This window comes from Rhinopithecus roxellana, chromosome 4, assembly GCF_007565055.1.
Source record: "Rhinopithecus roxellana isolate Shanxi Qingling chromosome 4, ASM756505v1, whole genome shotgun sequence".
Taxonomy (NCBI): Eukaryota; Metazoa; Chordata; class Mammalia; order Primates; family Cercopithecidae; genus Rhinopithecus; species Rhinopithecus roxellana.
Genome location: NC_044552.1, coordinates 163,310,403 through 163,331,383, shown reverse-complemented (window position 1 = coordinate 163,331,383; position 20,981 = coordinate 163,310,403). Strand labels below are relative to the sequence as shown.

The 20,981-nt window shown below is 37.2% G+C and overlaps 1 protein-coding gene across 1 annotated transcript in view; it reads left to right on the top strand.

Moving 5' to 3' along the window:
- FRK (fyn related Src family tyrosine kinase) overlaps positions 1-17,974 on the top strand; it is a 115,175-nt gene extending 97,201 nt beyond the window's left edge. Inside the window, exons 5-8 of the mRNA XM_010358153.2 lie at positions 4,342-4,500; positions 15,082-15,263; positions 16,310-16,475; positions 16,876-17,974. Of these exons, the coding sequence (XP_010356455.1) occupies positions 4,342-4,500; positions 15,082-15,263; positions 16,310-16,475; positions 16,876-17,087 (719 nt within the window). The 3' untranslated portion in view covers positions 17,088-17,974. The remainder of the gene's footprint in view (positions 1-4,341; positions 4,501-15,081; positions 15,264-16,309; positions 16,476-16,875) is intronic.
- The last annotated feature ends 3,007 nt before the right edge of the window (positions 17,975-20,981 follow it).

Genomic DNA, 20,981 nt, shown 5'->3' with positions numbered 1-20,981 from the left:
TATTCAGGAAACAACTATTTCTAAAAGTATTAATTTTCTATGGTTCAAAGGCAAAATGGTCCATCTAAGGAAACTTGTATTTGAAAATGTAGGAACATTTTTTTCCCTACCGTCTTCCTTTTTCCTGTGATGGCAAGTAAAATGATACTGAAATCTGTATCTATTCAGCCAGGCTTTATTCCTTCTATTTAGAAGAGAGACTAAGTAACTTCCCAAATACTTTCTAGTTATGTGATCTTGAGCAAAGTTTGGAACTGTATGCTTCAGTTTTGTCGTTTGTAAACCAGAAGTAGTAATAAGACCAGCCAGGAAGATAAATCAGGTCATTAGTGGAAATGCTTTGTACAGCACCTGCTTTACAGTAAGTGATGGATAAAAACTATTAGTATAATAATGAAAAAGTCAGTAAATGGCATGGCTGGGATTTGAACTCACATCTATTACTATTGCATCACACCCCATGGAAGTGACAGTCTATAAAAGTGCAACATTGCTGTAGTAACCTCATATATACCTTTGTAACAGAGGTAAGAATAATCAACATAGGCTAGATTGTAGTTTTCTGGGAGACCTGCATTATTTACCTAGCCCAGAATTCTTAGAGGTTTGGTAATTCTTAGAGGTCTGGTGGCAGAACTTGAGCACTTGGGATTTGATTGCTGGCAGGATAGGGTAACACTATGGTTCCCAAACTGTGTGCCAAGGCTCTTGAGGGCACCACGGTGAATTCACAGGAGTGCTGTGAAATACTTAAAAGTTTTGAAGTTAACATCCTGAATATTGTACAAGCTGCTACCTTTAAGTAGTTCATGGTTTCAACTTTAAAACAACATTTGTTTTGTTGACATTGTATCTTTGTAAAGCTGGGCTTTTGATGGTTGCTATGGTCAAATGCAAAATCCACACAAAAATCAATACGGACCAGAAAATGGGGGTAGCAGTGCTCCATCTGATTCTAAGATTGGAGAAGTTGCGCAATGTCCCAGGAATGCATATATCACTTTAGTAAGCACTTGTAGTTAAGAATTAAATGAAAAATTATCTTTTCCTTTCAATTTACCAGTGTTACTTTTTCAAATGGCTGTTACATTGTTAGGATAAATACTTCTTAACTTGTTTGGATCTAACCCAGTAATCAAAAGAACTGTTAGTTTTTGTTTTTTTTTTTTTTTTCACTTAGAGACATCATGAAACAAGTTATGGAGACACTAAGGGTTCCATGAACTGAAAATGTTGGGATCCTCTGATGTAACAAGTTAATAGTGTCAAATTTGACATAACATAAATCTGCGTTTAAACCTGGCTCTGCCCTCTGTGACTTTGGACAATTTTTTAACCTTTTGGAATCTTCTCATCTGGAAGTGGGAAGCATAATAATTCCTATTTTCTAGGGTTTTCTGAGGACAAATGGAGCCAATGTATGTAAAGTATATGCAGCAAGTTCTTAATAAATATTAGCCTCCATGGGGCTGCTGACAGATGTGTCCACTGAAGTGCAAATTTACTAGTGCAGGAATTCAGTTTCAGCATTTTCATCTGCCAGATGAAGCAAGAGACAGGCACTTTTAAGTGGCCAGATGCTATATGAGTGCTCCAGGTGAGGACATTCTATTCTAGCACCTGAGATTTTCACAATCACTGTGTGTATATGCTTTTAAACCCTAATCTTGTTAATAAATGGTGGCTAAACTTTATTGTCCAACCTAATAATTCTTTTTAAGAAGAGGCAGCTAGCTAGCCTTCCTAACAATGTTCTCTAAGGAAGCCCTTTGGGAAGTCAAAAGACAACGAAAAAGTCAGATTTCTCATATTAAAAAAAAAAAAAAAAAAAAGATAGCTTTCTCTCCAACAGGAATAATTATTATTGATTTACAGTGTAATAGCCACAAACAGCTTTTGTGATTGGTTAAATGTCTTCACTTCACTGGGGCCATTAATCAGTCTCAGCAGCTATTTATTGCTTAGCAGGCTACTACGCAGTAAAGATGAGCCTGAAATGAACTCCTACAGTAGCTTTGACAGGAAAAAATTAATATTTAATGTTACATTACTAGCTGAGTTGAGATTGGGCTTCCTTTACTCTGCAGCTGGTGAGCTATAACCAGCATGGCCATGAAGGAGTGCTCTGAAACAGTCTTCACCTGAAGAGGCTTCTGACCTACTGTGGTTTCAGTTCTTGTGCATAGTCTGATTTGGGAATGAGTTTGAGTGTCCTACATTGCTTGAATCTGATGGCCACACAACATAGAAATTTCAGTAACATAAATATATATTGTATATATAATTTTCTTTTTCTTGTCTTTTTTTTTCTTTTCTTGTCTTTTTTTTTTCCCAGGCTGGAGTGCAATGACATGATCTCAGCTCACTGTAACCTCTACCTCCTGGGTTCAAGTGATTCTTCTGCCTCCAAGTGATTCTCCTGCCTCAGCCTCCCGAGTAACTGGGATTATAGGCACCTGACACTACGTCTGGCTAATTTTTGTATTTTTAGTAGAGACATGGTTTCACCATGTTGGCCAGGCTGGTCTCCTAACTCCTGACCTCAAGTGATCTGCCTGCCTTGGCATCCCAAAGTTCTGGGATCACAGACATGAGCCACCGTGCCCATCTTCATTTTCTGTACGGTGGTCATAATTGCTGCTATCACTGGAAGCTTATATTTTTTGGGTGGTAGTGGGGGGAATCCCCACTGTGTTGATATTTGACCATAGGCCAAACTAGTTGTAACTATCAAGAACAAAATCCTTTATTATGGTTTAGGTGTCTCTTATTCTCAGCTCCATTTTGCAGCTATGATTCCAAACTTTAATCCTATTTGACTGTGTGGAGTAAACCAGTGGTAGAGATGGAATTGATGGAGCTCAGAAACATGTAACGGAAAAGAGAATCAGCCATTTTCTCCTATTCTCTCTCTTTAAGTCCTTGTCCCTTTTCTTCCTTAGCCTGTGAAATATACTTACAGCTGGTCTGTTTGGTTTTTCCGAGACTATGCATTATCAGTGATAATATAAATAATAATCAACAGTCACTGAACACATACGTGCAGGCATTGCTGTTATCTTGTTAATGATCTTATGATGTCAGTAAAATTATTAGCCATGTTTTACAGATGAAGAAACTGAAGTTTAGAGAGGTTTGATAACTTGCTCAAGATCACACAGAGCGCTAGTGGCAGAGAGCTGAGATTTGTCTAGAATGCAGAGTCTGATCAGTCCAGGTCTGAACTTCTGGGTTCTCAAAGGGGAGACTGCTCAAATGTTTTATGTGAAATGATGTGCAGGTGACGTGTAACTAACTCAACTTCACATTAATAAACAAGTCACAGTGTTGTCTTAGAATGTCAAAGCTTATCCATGCCTGGGTTTAAATATCAGTTATAAAGTCTTCAACACTGAGAGGATGATGAATGTAGTAGTCTCTTGGAGCATCAATGGAAACCACATTTGCATTATTCATAGTGAATACTAAGATGTGAAATGACAATATTCCTTTAATTACAGTAATGCCTCTGAAACATCATATTCTAAAAGAAAATATTTTAAAATTACTGGTGAAATGTAAACTCCAGGTAATCTTCCTCCCCTTAGATTTTATTTGATGGCAACTACTTGACACCTTGCATGGTGAGTCAGAGTGGAGCCATTAAAATATAATTTAATTGCAGACAAGTCTTCTAAATAGGCCTTAATATTGTCTCTCCTCCAATAGCCATGCTATTAAGGCTCTGACTGTGGAAGCAGATAGTACAGGAGAAAATATTAAATATCAGTTTCAAGTTGAACATATAAAACAGGTGAAAAAAACCCCATTAACTTTTGGGGATGGTCTTGGATGTTTTCCACTTGGCCTACACACTATGTTCCTACAGAATTAAAGATAAAATTATGGCAGAATGTCACTGTTTTAGGTTTTTTCCAGCTGTTCCCATAGTGGGCACCAAGGACAGGGCAGCTATCAGTCTCTGGCTGCAGTAATTAAATATTCAGTGACCTTCAGTGCTCATGTTAATAGAATGTTTTCCTTTTGTGTTAAGATGCCTTGTTTTATCAGTTAGATTATCAGTCTCTCCTTTTTCCTTCATTTTTCATGTAGACCTGAATCTACCTCTCTTCACCTACAGGTCATAACATATAAACCGTATACTCCCGATGCACCAACACATCCAGTTATTAGGTTGCTCTGGCTGAACTGATTCTCTTCTTGATAACTCTGAAGACTTGTGACACTGATGCTCTTACTCTACTGAGAAGCAGGAGGCAATCTTGATGATTCCCACCAGGCTGCTGTGAGGATAGGAATGCCTCAGTAACATAAGGTGATTTCTGCCTCTTCTTGTTTCAGGTTCAATGGATCCACGTGACTTCCTGAGGGAGGCACAGATAATGAAGAACCTAAGACATCCAAAGCTTATCCAGCTTTATGCTGTTTGCACTTTGGAAGATCCAATTTATATTATTACAGAGTTGATGAGACATGGAAGTCTGCAAGAATATCTCCAAAGTAAGCAAAGACTTAATAAAAGGAAAAAAAAAAAAAAGAGGAATTTAGTTTAGCTAGTCCTATAAATGTCAATTTAGCAAGCCTTCTGTAACCCAAAGGATATTTACTATGTGTATGTCTGTGAGAATGAATGTCTTAACATTGAATGGCTCAGCTACTATTTAATAGGTTATATACTATATACTCAAAAGGTGGAAAATACTTGTGCAGTGGAAGAGAAAATTTTTCACAACAGATATATTAGAGTAATTGAATGTAATGTGGGAAATTAAAGAATGGATGTTTTGCATGATGCTTTATTTCCTACACTAATTGAACATTATCAGTTATGGACCAATATTTTCTATGGCACAGAATTCGGGGACATGGAATACATTTGGGGCAAAAGGGAGGGAAGTATCCTATGTTTATTTTCTTTGCCAGTAGTTGACAACATTGTACTTGTTGCTGTTTAAAATACTTCCACTGCTAGGCAACATAAGAATTGTCAGGCAAAAAAGCAGAAATATACTATTGCTTTATTTCTCTATTTGTTTCCTGTAGTCAGAGAAGACTGAAGGGCATTGTGAAATTTTGATGTTTATTACAAATGGATAATTTAGTAAACAACAATACAGTATAATGAACATTAAAATGAGCTGTTCAAAGACGGTGAGATCAAGTACTGATGAATAATTGAAGCTTGAAAAGGAGACTTCTATAATTTCTTGAAATGTCAGGGTGGGAATGATAGAATGTATAGAGGTAAAGGGAGGTGAGAATGATGAAACAAAGATTTCAGAAACATAAGAATGTCCTCTGATTTCAGGATGCCTTGTGAAGCTGGTAACATTAAACTATAAAACAAGATAAGAAGAACAAAGAACATAATAAGGCCTGTTGAATGCCATTAAAAACAGAAATATACTCAGCTTCATTGCAGAAAAATATTGAATTTAACAGCATCAGAATATGTTACCCACCATAGAAAGATTAAACTCAGCTGTTAATAACCCCTTTTGCCTTATTCCCAGGAGGACAAAGTGCAAACGTCATCTTGGGTCATATCTAGCAAAAAAATGCTTTATAAAGGTCCCTAATAGTATTCACATAATTACATCTAATGGCCTATTCCCCATCCTCAGATCTACCGACAGCATTTAATTCAATAGACACTTTCTCCTCTTGGAAATATTTCCTTCATTTGGCTTTCAGGACACTTCACTCAATGGCATTTCCTCCTTCCCTTCTTGGTGATTCTTTTCAACCTATGTGATTTCCTTCATTCCCAGACCTCTCAGTATCTTGGAGTTCCCCAAGACTGTTCATAACATCACTAGTTCCCTTATTAATTTCATCTAATCTCATTGTTTAATTTTTGTGTGTCCTGACAGTTCTCCAAATTTTATTCCCCCTTTACTTGAGAATCATACCCAACTGCCTTCTTAACGTCTCCACTTGAATATTGTATCAGTCTGCATAATGTAAATATGCTGCAATAACTAACAGTCTCCAAATCCCCAAGGGCTTAACACACATGTTTATTTCTTATCCATGCTACATTGCAAAATACATTGGCTGGTGGCTCAGTTCTTTTGATCACCCTGGCAGAGAAAGGGGATGAGACTAATCTCACCCTGATTCTTAAAGCTTCTGACCAGTAGTGACAAAGATAATTCTGTTCCCTTTCCATTTGGACAAATCAAGTCAAAGAGGGTAGGGAAGTACAATTCTGTAAAGTGCTTGAAAGGAGGAAAAAATCATTGTTTGTGAACAGCCCTAATTTCTACTATAGTAGAAATGTCTATTAGACATCTCAAGATGACATGCCCCAAACTGATCTCCCTGTATTCTCCCCAGTAATCTGCTACTCTTGCAGTCTTTCCTTCTTTGACCATATCAACACTCAGGCCTAATACCTTGGTATCATCTCTACTTTTCATGTTCCATCTCTAACCTGCTAGCAAAATCCCATTGGCTGGCCTTCAAAATATATAGAGGATTTTACCTCTCCTCAATGCTCCTACCCTGATCCAGGCTGCCATTGCCTCTCTCCTGAATTCTGCAGTAGCTCCCTGCTGGTCTTCATCTTCTGGTTCTTGTCGCCTTCAGTTTCTTCTCAACACAACAGCTAGAGAGATACAATTAAAATGTAAATCAAAGCATGTGTAACTCATGAAGTCCTGCATGGCCTGGCTCTCTGTTCCTTCTCTGATCTCATCTTCTACAACCTTCTTCTTGCTCAGTGTGTGTCAGCCACACTAGCCCTCTTTGCTATTTTTCCTACCCTCTGAGCATACTTTTGCCTCACTTGTTATTTCCTCTTCCTGAATTTTTTTGTTGTTTTGACATTTATCCACATGCTCACTTCTAATTTCCTCAAAATCTCTACTTAGATGTTTCCATCTTGGTGAGTGCTTCACTGGTCACCCTCTGAATTTTAAAATTTAATCTCTTTCTACTGACTCTTAAAGTATTCCTTTTCCCTTGTTTTTTATTTTATCTTCTTGGCTGTTAAGCATCTTATACTGTGTATCTTATTTATCTGACTTGTTTTTAGTATCCTCTGAATATAACGCAACACAGGCAGATAGTGTTTTCTTTGTTTCAGAGTTAGAGCAGTGTCTGGCACATAAGAAAGTATGTACTAATTAGGTATTGAATAAACAGATTAAGTTGGGACCATCTTGAACCTAACAAGATTGGGACTTGGAGTCAAGCTTGTTTTGAGACTCTTGATATCGCTTGAAAAGTTCCACTTGGTACGTGGCCAACTCCTTTGGCATTGAGGATTTTTGTGGCTTGGTAATGTGGTTTACTCGGGGCTAAGTATGAACCCTATCAGCTTCAGGGTTAGGCCACCATTAGGGTCAAGTTTACCAGTGCCTTCATTTGTGAGGATGATGCTTAGCAGCCAGGAGGAGTAATGAACATGTGCTCACTGCAGACAGCTCCTTCCCCAATCAAGAGCGTTCACATTCAATAAAGCGATCTTAAAAATGGATGTGCCACTCTTAAGCAGCCCATCATAATGAATATTATTAAGCTGAAAGATTCTTGAGTAATGGAATATATTTGAAAATATTTTCTTGCTGCAAATGTAAATTATCATAGATTTGTGAACTTTTACATCAGTTTTGACCTCTGTTGGTTGTATGAAAAGTATGTGTTGAGGTTTACTTAGGCAGTACTGAGGTTACTGCACCCTTCAAAGTAGGAAATGTGTGTCACTCAATTTCCTCCAGTATTATGCCTATCAGTGCAAACCTTTTTCTGTCCACTGTAATAAAATTAGATGTCATATGTGATAGCTGAAATAACATACATATTTTTTCTATATAACCATTTTTGTAGTTTCTAAGCTTGGCTGGATAATTTTTGTAATACATTTCTGCAAAATGAGAGAGATCTGTAAAAAAAACTTTAGTATTGAGGGTAATTAATGACAGATACATCTTATTACAGTTTAAAGAGGATAAATAGCTTCATTTTAAAAAAGTTTAGTTTGACTTGTTTTTTCCCCAGTAAATACTTATAGAACATCTATTATCTATCAGACAACTTATTACCTATTCCTTTGAGTAATAGGAATCCCCATGAAATGGGCGAGAATAATTGCAATACTTACTTCATATAGTTGTTCAGAGTATTAAATTAGGTGATTGACTGGAAATGAACTATACAAGATAGTGATAGGAGAGGATCATATATATACTTTTTTTAAAAAAAAAAAACACTGTAGTACTTTGTGACAGACAATTTCTAAGTCTTTTATAAATATTAATTCATTTTTCTTTGTTTTCAATTACTTTTATTTTTTAAAATTATACTTAAAATTCTGGGATACATGTGCAGAATGTGCAGGTTTGTTACATAGGTATACATGTGCCATGGTGGTTTGCTGCTCCCATCAACCTGTCACCTACATTAGATATTTCTCCTAATGCTATCCCTCCCCTTGCTCACCACCCCCCAACAGGCCCTGGTGTGTGATGTTCCCCTCCCTGTACCCATGTGTTCTTACTCTTCAGTTCTCACTTATGAGTGAGAACATGCGGTGTTCGGTTTTCTGTTCTTGTGTTAGTTTGCTGAGAGTAATGGTTTCCAGTTTCATCCGTGTTCCTGCAAAGGACATGAACTCATTCTTTTTTATGGCTGCATAGTATTCCATGGTGTATATGTGCCACATTTTCTTTATCCAGTCTAACATTGATGGGCATTTGGGTTGGTTCCAAGTCTTTGCTATCGTGAATAGTACCGCAATAAACATACATGTGCATGCGTCTTTATAGTAGAATGATTTATAATCCTTTGGGTGTATACCCAGCAGTGGGATTGCTGGGTCAAATGGTATTTCTAGTTCTAGATCCTTGAGGAATTGCCACACTGTCCTCCGTAATGGTTGAACTAGTTTATACCCCCACCAACAATGTAAAAGCATTCCTATTTTTCCACATCCTGTCCAGCATCTGTTGTTTCCTGACTTTTTAATATCCCATTCTAACTGACGTGACATGCTATCTCATTGTGGTTTTGATTTGAATTTCTCTAATGATCAGTGAGGATGAGCTTTTTTTCATATATTTGTTGGCTGCAAAAATGCCTTCTTTTGAAAAGTGTCTGTTCATATCCTTTGCCCACTTTTTGATGAGGTTTTTTTTTCTTGTAAATTTGTTTAAGTTCCTTGTAGATTCTTGGTATTAGCCCTTTGTCGGGTGAATAGATTGCAAAAATTTTCTCCCGTTCTGTAGGTTCCCTGTTCACTCTGATGATAGTTTCTTTTGCTGTGCAGAAGCTCTTCGGTTTAATTAGATCCCATTTGTCAATTTGGGCTTTTGTTGCCATTGCTTTTGGTGTTTTAGTCATGAAGTCTTTGCCCATGCCTATGTCCTGAATGGTATTGCCTAGGTTTTCTTCAGGGTTTTTATGGCTTTAGGTCTTATGTTTAAATCTTTAATCCATCATGAGTTAATTTTTGTGTAAGGCGTAAGGAAGGGGTCCCATTTCAGTTTTCTGCATATGACTAGCCAGTTTTCCCAACAGCATTTATTAAATGGGGAATCCTTTCCCCATTGATTGTTTTTGTAAGGTTTGTCAAAGATCAGGTAGTTGTAGATGTAAGGTGTTATTTCTGAGGCCTCTGTTCTGTTCCATTGGTCTATACATCTATTTTGGTACCACTACCATGCTGTTTTGGTTACTGTAACCTCGTAGTATAGTTTGAAGTCAGGTAGCATGATGCCTCCAGCTTTGTTCTTTTTGCTTAGGATTGCCTTGGCTATGTGGGTTCTTTTTTGGTTCCATATGAAATTTAAAGTAGTTTTTTCTAATTCTGTGAAGAAAGTCAGTGGTAGCTTGATGGCAATAGCATTGAATCTACAAATTACCTTGGGCAGTATGGCCATTTTCACAATATTGATTCTTTCTATCCGTGAGCATGGAATATTTTTCCATTTGTCTGTGTCCTCTCTTATTTCCTTGAGCAGTGGTTTGTAGTTCTCCTTAAAGAGGTCCTTAACACTCAATAAGCTAGGTATTGACAGAACGTATGTCAAAATAATAAGAGTTGTTTATGACAAACCCACAGCCAATATCATACCGAATGGGCAAAAGCTGGAAGCATTACCTTTGAAAACTGGCACAAGACAAGGATGCCCTCTCTCACCACTCCTATTCCACATAGTTCTGGCCAGGACAATCAGGCAAGAGAAAGAAATAAAGGGTATTCAAATAGGAAGAGAGGAAGTCATATTATCTCTGTTTGCAGATGACATGATTGTATATTTAGAAAACCCCATCATCTCAGCCCAGAAACTCCTTAAGCTGATAAACAACTTCAGCAAAGTCTCAGGATACAAAATCAATGTGCAAAAATCACAAGCATTCCTATACACCAGTAATAGACAAATAGAGAGCCAAATCATGAGCAAACTCCCATTCACAATTGCTACAAAGGGAATAAAATTCCTAGGAATACAACTTACAAGGGAACTTCATTCATTTATTTAACCACCTTATGAGGTAAGTATTAGTAGTCCCACTTCACAGTTGAAGAAACAGGTATGGAGAGATTAGGTAACTCATCCAAGTCGGAAGTTTGGCTTCATAGTTCATGTTTTTAACTATATTCATAGCACTGATGTTATCTTCGTAACATCAATCTGTATTAGTTGTCTATTGCTGCACAAAACAGTACCACAAAACTTAGTGGCTTAAAGCAGCAAATGTTTATTATCTCACAGTTTCTGTGGTTAGGAATCTAGGTGTAGCTTAGCTGGGTCACCTAGTTCAGGGCCTCTTACAAGGCTGCAGTCAGGGTATTGACAAGTACCCAGTCATCTGAAGGCTCTGATGGAGGTAAATCCACTTCTAAACTCACTCATTTGACTCTTGGCAGGAGTCGTTTCCTCCTGGGCTGTTGGACTGAGGAAATCAATTCCTTTCTGGTTGTTGGCTGCAAGATGCCCTTTGCTCCTTGCTACACGGACCTTTCCATTTGGCAGCTTGCAACATAGCAGCTTGCTTTATTAGAGTGAGCAAGCGAGAGAACAACAGGGTGGAGATTATCAGTAAGGCAAAGTCACAGCCTCTTCTAATTTAATCCTGGAAGTGATATCCCACCTACTTCTGCCATATTCTGTTGTTAAACATGAGTCACTAGGTCCAGGCCACAATTAGTAGAAGAGGCTTTCACAAAGGCTTGAATATCAGGAGGTACAGATAACTGGGAGCCATTTTAGAAGATACCACGTAACTCACGGTTAGTAACCAGCTTGTCTTAATTTCCATACATTTCTTTTCTTATTGAGTGAATTTGATATCAAAAGGCCTAGCTATTTTGGCTATCATAGCAGCAATGTTTTGCCATTATGCTGCATACTAAGTTATAATTTATTTTCATGCTTATATCTTGTATTAGACTGCATAATGTCATCTGCTATAATATAGAATTCAAAACTCTCTATGACTTAATACAAAACAATGTTTTTTTTTTTTTGATATGGGCCAGACTGCTCTGCTAGGTGACTTTCTCTAAAGGATAATACAGGGATTTAGACTCCTGTGGCTCTACCATTTTGAAATGCATCCCTCTAGCCATAAAGATGTGGGAGATTTTAACACCCAGGCTTGTAAGTGATGTTCATCATTTCTGCACACATTGCATTGCCCAGAACTAGTGACAGGGCTCAACTTAACTCTAAGGGAAGATGGGAAATGTAATCTTCTGTCTGTGCTCAGGGATAAAAGAAAGGACAAAAGGATTGGTAAGCAGCTAACTTCACCTCACAACTTACTGAGGTATGCTACTTGCCTTGAAAAAATAAATATATATGTACACATACACACTGCTTAAGTGTTTCCCTTAAAAATTCTTTTGGCTCTGTTTATTTCATTTTTTATTAAAAATAGCATATGTGTAGAAAACAAATAATCATACAATATCATTTAACATGTAATTGTAAAGCAAACAAATAAGCAACCATTCAGTCACTGCCCAGATCAAGCACTAGAATGTGGCCAGCACCCTAGAAACCCCCTGAATACTTTTTTTTTTTTTTTTTTTTTTTTTTGGAGACGGAGTCTCGCTCTGTCGCCCGGGCTGGAGTGCAGTGGCCGGATCTCAGCTCGCTGCAAGCTCCGCCTCCCGGGTTTACGCCATTCTCCTGCCTCAGCCTCCCGAGTAGCTGGGACTACAGGCGCCCGCCACCTTGCCCGGCTAGTTTTTTGTATTTTTTAGTAGAGACGGGATTTCACAGTGTTAGCCAGGATGGTCTCGATCTCCTGACCTCGTGATCCGCCCGTCTCGGCCTCCCAAAGTGCTGGGATTACAGGCTTGAGCCACCGCGCCCGGCCAACCCCCTGAATACTTTATCAATTACAACCCCTCACTATCCCAAATTTTATGATAATTGCTTTCCCATTACTTTATGTTTACGTCTACCAGAACCTTCTTGTTTTCCTTCTTGATTAGGATTTTGGAATTTGCCAACTCCTTCTTCTGTCTCCATGTCCTCCACTCGTATTTAGCCCTCAAATCCTTATACCCACCTGATCTCCAGTCAAGATCCTATCTCCAAGATCACCAGGGACTCCCTTATTATATTTGACAAATGTCTTAGTCCTTTTCTTCATGGACTTATTTGTGGAATTTGACTACGATGGCATTTTCTCTTTCTCAAAACCTTTGACACGTTACAAGTTTCTCTAGTGGTTTTCTTCTCATATTCTTTTGGCTGATTCTTCACAGTTTTCTTGTAGGTTTATCTTCCTCTGCCCACCTTCAATATTGGTGTTTCTCTGTCATTTCCTAGCAATCTCACCCACTTTTACTGTTTTAACTCCCACTTATAACTTATGATTGTTAAATCTATATCTCTTGCTGCATATTCTCCCCTGAGTTCCAGACCCATAGCTTGTCTTCCTTCAGTCATTTCCACATGGGTAATTCATATGTATCTCTAACTTAGCAAGTTCTATGTTTTATCTTGATTAGATAGGAGCAATGATAATAACAGATAGGATCCACTGAGTTCTTTCTAGGTGCCAAGCACTGCTTTAAGTGCTTTACATGAATTAATTCATTTTAATTTTCATTTTAACAAGAAATACCATAAAGTGGTTACTATTATCATTGTACAGATGAGGAAACTGATGCATAGGAATGTTAAGCTGCTTGCCCAAGGTCACAAAGAAATATCAGGCATATCCTTGATTGAAAGTCTGGCCCTCTAGCTTCAAACCAGATTTCCTGACCCCTGTAATGCATACAGCTGCCTCTCAAGTCAGGGCTTGTGTCTATGCTTTTGACCATGAGTCTAATGGACTTTGTGTAGTATTCAGCTTATTCAGACAGGGATATATAAGAGGAATATTAGTTTGAGTTGATGTGACATTATTTTAATTCTCCAGACATCTGAAAACATCTGTCAACAGTATGGCAGCTAAATCCTACCCAGGGATGACTCACCCCATTTCAAAGTAGAAGGAGTCAGTATTATTTTGTGTACAAATACAAAATAGGTAAGTCAAATGCAAATACAAAGAGTCGGTCACCACAAAATAATGCTGACCCCCCCTCTACTAATAATAATCAAACTGATTGTACTATATAAATTTTTTAATACTTAGTTATAAAGAATTCCCAGTAGGAGAAACTTTGCCTATTGAAGGTATGTCCATGTCTGGAGAGATGAGCAACCCATTCTAAGAATAACAGATTAAGGCAGAGAAAAAAAATGTATCAAGCTTGGTGGTACAAATGTAATATACATACTTTATAACTATGGATAGACCTTTCATTTGTATTAGTGAGCTAGTTTTTAAAAACAACATGATGGAAGAATGAGAAATTTTCATTGGCTCAGCCATAAAAGTTAGTATTGTTTTATTGGGTCAATGACTAAAACAAAGTATGCAATGCTTGAAAGAAATTCAGTAGCAGTTAAGTAATAATTTCCGTGAAGAAATTAGTCAGTGACATATGGTATTGAAATCATGTGGAAAAAAATGCTCAACAGCACTTATCATTAGACAAATGCAAATCAAAACCACAATGAGATACCATCTCTCACCAGCCAGAATGGCCATTAAAAAGTCAAAAAATAACAGATGCTGGCAAGGTTGTAGAGAGAAAGGAATGCTTGTACACTGTTGGTAGGGGTGTACGTTAGTTTAATCATTGTGGAAGACAGTGCAGCGATTCCTCAAATATCTAAAAACAGACCTACCATTTGACCCAGCAATCCCATTACTGGATATATACCCAAAGGAATATACATTGTTTTATCATAAAGACACATACACATGTATGTTTCTTGCAGCACCATTCACAATAGCAAAGACATGGAATTAACCTAAATGCCCATCAGTGGTAGAATGGATAAAGAAAATGTGGTACGTATACACCATGGAATACTATGCAGCCATAAAAAATGAAATCATGTCCTTTGCAGCAACGTGGATGGAGCTGGAGGCCATTATCCTTAGCAAACTAATGCAGGATCAGAAAACCAAATACCACATGTTCTCACTTATAAGTGAGAGCTATGTTCACCCACACAGAGGGGAACAACACATACTGGGTCCTATGAGAGGGTGAAGGTGGGGAGGAAGGAAAAGATCAGGAAAAATAACTAATGGGTACTAAGCTTAATACCTGGGTGACAAAATAATCTGTGCAATAATCCCCCATGACACAAGTTGACCTATATAACAAACCTGGAAATGAACCCCTGAACTTAAAATAAAAGATAAATAAAATTAAAAAAAAGAAAAAAGGCAAAATAGCCACAGTCTCAGATAATTGTAGCCATGTTTGAATCATGCGATGACTTGTTACTTGTAATACTCATTCGAGGAAGAGAGGGCCTTGGAATATGTTTGGACTCTGAAAAAACTGTTGCCTTATTAACCTTTCACAGCAAACTAAGTTGTGTTAATGATATATATAATATATATATATAGATATAGATATATAGCTCGACAGATCAGTGTCATTGTACTTAATCTCACTGATAACTCATTCATCGAAAATTCTCAGAATTCACTTTATAGTTCAAATGTTCTCTAAAGTAACTTTCTTACTTTTCTCTTTTTGCTTAGGTGATGCTGGGTCAAAAATCCATCTGACTCAACAGGTAGACATAGCGGCACAGGTTGCCTCTGGAATGGCCTATCTGGAGTCTCGGAACTACATTCACAGAGATCTGGCTGCCAGAAATGTCCTTGTTGGTGAACATAATATCTACAAAGTAGCAGATTTTGGACTTGCCAGAGTTTTCAAGGTGGATTTGGTTTTGTTTTAATTAGTTTTCGTAATAGGTCAAAAGTCTAACAGTTAGTAAACCAATAGATATACTGTTATTCTTTCAAACAATGTTTCTCCAAGTTCTGTAGTCCATAAACTACTTCAATAGTCTAAAACCTTACAAACTGCCTGCACATTCCTATTTCTTTATCAAGGAGACACAAAATAGAGAAAACAGTGACCAACCAGATTGGAAAGTATGTACTTAAGTATATAGTTGAATTAATGATCTATTTTTCAGTTAGTACCAGTCACCTCTGTTCGCCTATATTTCCTTTACAAAAGCTGTACACTTTGTGCAGTGTTAACCTAACCACCATTACTCACTGTATGCCAGACTAATTTGCATGCCACCAGAATTCTTCAGCAATCATTGGCTTTTTGATTTCCCAATTTTTACCTCAGTCTGAAAGGTACTCTATAGGAGATGTAATATTAGGTGTTTTTCTCTTAAATTAATTTGAAATTTCCATATTGTACCCTAAAAATATGGATACAGGGCATGAAAAAACAAATAAATGATTCTCTTTTAATCTTCATGAATTCATCATTTTTTTTCTTTTTGTAAATTAATTAGTACCCCAGTGAGTTTATATATTAATTTAAAACACTTAGATCCTACTTTTCATTATTAGCAAGTGGTTACATGGTAATTATCAAAGTCAGTGGCTTTTCAGTATCATCAGTAAATCAAACAATAGACAGACTTTGCTTCCTTTTTTTTTCTCTCAGGATCAGATGTGAAGCCAGAATCATGTATTAATTCTCCAAATGTAGTAGTATGTTTCTTTCAGTGCTATTCTTGGCACATAGTAGGCTCTTAAATAATATTTTATTAATGACTTCCCACATATTTTTCAGTCTTGTATACCAGATTCAGAATTTGCTAATGTAATTGTCAATTGAACTAAGCTCATTTTGAATCCTTTTTCTCTAAATTTTCATCTGAAGCAGATTATAGATGAATGAGGGTAGCAAAAAAAATTGCTTTAACTTGGCCTGGATTCCTTAATGCATTAACAGGTAGATAATGAAGACATCTACGAATCTAAACACGAAATAAAGCTGCCAGTGAAGTGGACTGCACCCGAAGCCATTCGTACTAATAAATTCAGCATTAAGTCCGATGTGTGGTCATTTGGAATCCTTCTTTATGAAATCATTACTTATGGCAAAATGCCTTACAGTGGTGAGTAATTAATTCTGAAGTGGACCTTTCTGCTGCAGGTCACTTACTTAGGTGTGACTTTAACTGCTTCTCCCAGACTTAGAGGGCAGAGTTATGAGGCTGACCATACCAAGTACCTGCGGGAGCTTGATAGATAAAATTTGATGATGATAATTTGCATTAATGAGGTGGTTTATTACTTCCCTCTCCTTTCCTAGTGAATTGCAGTCTTATAGACATCATTTGCTGCAGGACTTAGTTTAATCTGTGTAACCTGGGAAGGGGATGGTAGACCTCAAAGCTTTGCCAAGGAAATTGACTGACTTAGTAACCTAGAGTATAAATGGCTATAAGTTTAAGACTCTGAGCTTTAACTTGGATTTTTTTGTTGTTGTTATTGTTTCCGTTCTGTATTTTCTAGGTATGACAGGTGCCCAGGTAATCCAGATGTTGGCTCAAAACTATAGACTTCCCCAACCATCCAATTGTCCACAGCAATTTTACAACATCATGTTGGAGTGCTGGAATGCAGAGCCTAAGGAACGACCTACATTTGAGACACTGCATTGGAAACTTGAGGACTATTTTGAAACAGACTCTTCATATTCAGATGCAAATAACTTCCTAAGATGAACACTGGAGAAGAATATCAAATAATAAAGTAGCAAAGCAAATTCAAATAGTCGGTTCCAAAGTACAATGTTATCAACCAACTCCACAATCAGTTTATCCTGACGTATTCAAGTGATAGGATAAAGTTGGCCATGTATTATAAAAAAGATTATTTGTGCATTTTATTGACTGGCCAACACTGCAAGACAATCAAGGTGATATATAATTTCCTCACTCCCTGGTAAAATTAAGCACACTAAACAAAGTTATTTTTCTTTTTAGGGGATACTTACATTTCAATTTATTGTTTGAAATGCCGATCAAGAGAATCAACAGATGATAGTCAGTTTTTACTCAGTGACTGTTGTAGCATCTTCCTGTTTACTGATTAGAGTGGTTATTCATTATCCCTCAGATTGCTGAATCCCATCAGGATGTTATTATAAAGGAATTTGATTGCTTTGCTGCACAGCAAGACCTGTGCTTTGAGATTTTTTTTCTCTTTTAAAATATGCTGTAACTACAATGATGGTAAAGCCATGTTAAATGACTTGATTGTACTTGGAGTAATTGCACATTTTTTTCTATGCATAAAAAAATGATGCAGCTGTTGAGAAAATGAATTAAAATCTTTTTCATTTTGCAGAAGGAAATGATGGAATTTTCCTATACTTCAGTATGTGTCAACTGAGAGTCATATACATTAGTTTTAATCTCTTAATATTGAGAATCAGGTTGCAAAGCTAATGAGTTATTATCTATGGAAATGTGAGAAATATCTAATAGTCTGTAAAGTCTGAGAAATAAGTATCAAAATAGTTTAGGAAAATGAGAGGAGAACAGTAGGATTGCTGTGGCCTAGACTTCTGAGTAATTAATAAAGAAAAAGAAATACCCTTTGGCCTACAGATCAGAGTTTTATTTATTTTTATTTTTTACTTTTTATTATAGTTTAAGTTCTGGGGTGCATGTGCAGAAAGTGCAGTTTTGTTACATAGGTATACTCGCGCCATGGTGGTTTGCTGCACCCATCAACCCGTCATCTACATTAGGTATTTCTCCTAGTGCTATTCCTCCCCTAGCCCTCCATCCCCTGACAGGCCCCAGTGTGTGATGTTCCCCTCCCTGTGTCCATGTGTTCTCATTGTTCAGCTCCCACTTATGAGTGAGAACATGCAGTGTTTGGTTTTCTGTTCTTGTGTTAGTTTGCTGAGAATGATTGTTTCCAGCTTCATCCATGTCCCTGCAAATGACACGAGCTCACCCTTTTTTATGGCTGCATAGTATTCCATTATATATATGTGCCACATTTTCTTTATCCAGTCTATCATTGATGGGCGTTTGGGTTGGTTCCAAGTCTTTTCTATTGTGAATAGTGCTGCAATAAACATGCATGTGCATGTGTCTTTATAGTAGAATGATTTATAATCCTTTGGGTATATACTCAGTAATGGAATTGCTGGGTCAAATGGTATTTTTAGTTCTAGATCCTTGAGGAATTGCTAGACTATCCTCCACAATGGTTGAACTGATTTACACTCCCACCAACAGTGTAAAGGTGTTCTTATTTCTCCATATCCTCTTCAGCATCTGTTGTTTCCTGACTTTTTAATGATCTCCATTCTAACTGGTGTGAGATGGTATCTCACTGTGGTTTTGATTTGGATTTCTCTAATGATCAGTGATGATGAGCTTTTTTCCATATGTCTGTTGGCTGCATAAATGTCTTCTTTTGAAAAGTGTCTGTTCAAATCCTTCACGCACTTTTTATGGAGTTGTCTGTTTTTTTCTTGTAAGTTTATGTTCCTTGTAGATTCTTGGTATTAGCCCTTTGTCATATGGATAGCTTGCAAAAATTTTCTCCCATTCTGTAGATGGACTGTTTACTCTGATGATAGTTTCTTTTGCTGCCTAGAAGCTCTTTAGTTTAATTAGATCCCATTTATCAATTTAGGCTTTTGTTGCCATTGGTTTTTGTGTTTTAGTCATGACATCTTTTCCCATGCATATGTCCTGAATGGTATTACCTAGGCTTTCTTCTAAGTTTTTTATGGTTTTAGATCTTATGTTTAAGTCTTTAATCCATCTTGAGTTAATTTTTGTATAAGGTGTAAGGAAGGGGTCCAGTTTCGGTTTTCTGCATATGCTAGCCAGTTTTCCCAACACCATTTATTAAATAGGAAATCCTTTCCCCATTGCTTGTTTTTGTCAGGTTTATCAAAAATCAGATGGTTGTAGATGTGTGGTGTTATTTCTGAGGCCTCTGTTCTGTTCCATTGGTCTATATATTTGTTTTGGTACCACTACCATGCTGTTTTGTTTACTGTAGGCTTGTGATATAGTTTGAAATCAGGTAGCATGATGCCTACAACTTTGTTCTTTTTGCTTAGGATTGTCTTGGCTATGCAGGCTCTTTTTTGATTCCATATGAAGTTTAAAGTAGTTTTTTCCAATTCTGTGAAGAAAGTCAATGGTAGTTTGATGGGGATAGCATTGAATATATAAATTGCCTTGGGCAATATGGCCATTTTCACAATATTGATTCTTCCTATCCATGAGCATGGAATGTTTTTCAATTTATTTTTATCCTCTCTTATTTCCTTTGGCAGTGGTTTGTAGTTCTCCTTGAAGAGGTCCTTCGCATCCATTGTAAGTTGTATTTCTAGGTATCTTATTCTCTTTGCAGCAATTGTGAATGGGAGTTCACTCATGATTTGGCTCTCTGTTATTGGCATATAGGAATGCATGTGATTTTTGCACATTGATTTTGTATCCTGAGACTTTGCTGAAGTTGTTTATCAGCTTAAGGAGATTTTGGGCTGAGATGGTGGGGTTTCCTACTTATACAATTATATCATCTGCAAACAGAGACAATTTGGCTTCCTCTTTTCCTATTTGAGTACCCTTTCTTTCTCTTGCCTGACTGCCCTGGCCAGAACTTTCAATACTATGTTGAATAGGAGTGGTGAGAGAGGGCATCCTTGTCTTGTGCCAGTTTTCAAAGGGAATGCTTCCAGCTTTTGCCCATTCAGTATGATATTGGCTGTGGTTTTGTCATAAATCTGTCTTATTATTTTGAGATACGTTCCATCAATACCTAGTTTATTGAGAGTTTTTAGTATGAAGGGGTGTTGAATTTTATCAAAGGCCTTTTCTGCATCTATTGAGATAATCATGTGGTTTTTGTCATTGGTTTTGTTTATGTGATGGATTGTGTTTATTGATTTGTGTATGTTGAACCAGCCTTGCGTCCCAGGGATGAAGCCAACTTGATCGTGGTGGATAAGCTTTTTGATGTGCTGCTGCATTCGGTTTGCCAGTATTTTGTTGAGGATTTTCGCATCAATGTTCATCAGGGATATTGGCCTGAAATTTTCTCTTTGTATGTGTGTGTGTGTCTCTGTCAGGTTTTGGTCTCAGGATGATGCTGGCCTCATAAAATAAGTTAGAGAGGAGTCCCTCTTTTCCTATTGTTTGGAATATTTTCAGAAAGAATGGTACTAGCTTTGTACCTCTTTGGACCTCTGGTAGGATTCGGCTGTGAATCTGTTTGGTCCTGGAATTTTTCTAGTTGGTAGGCTATTAATTACTGCCTCAATTTCAGAACTTGTTATTAGTCTATTTAGGGATTCAACTTCTTCCTGGTTTAGTCTTGGGAGGGTGTATGTGTCCAGGAATTTATCCATTTCTTCTAGATTTTCTAGTGTATTTGCTTAGAGGTATTTATGGTAATCTCTGATGGTATTTTGTGTTTCTGTGGGGTCAGTGGTGATTTCCTCTTTATCATTTTTTATTGTGTCTGTTTGATTCTTCTCTCTTTTCTTCTTTTTAGTCTGGCTAGTGTTCTATCTCTTTTGTTGATATTTTCAAAAAATCAGACCCTGGATTCATTGATTTTTTTGAAATGTTTTTCAT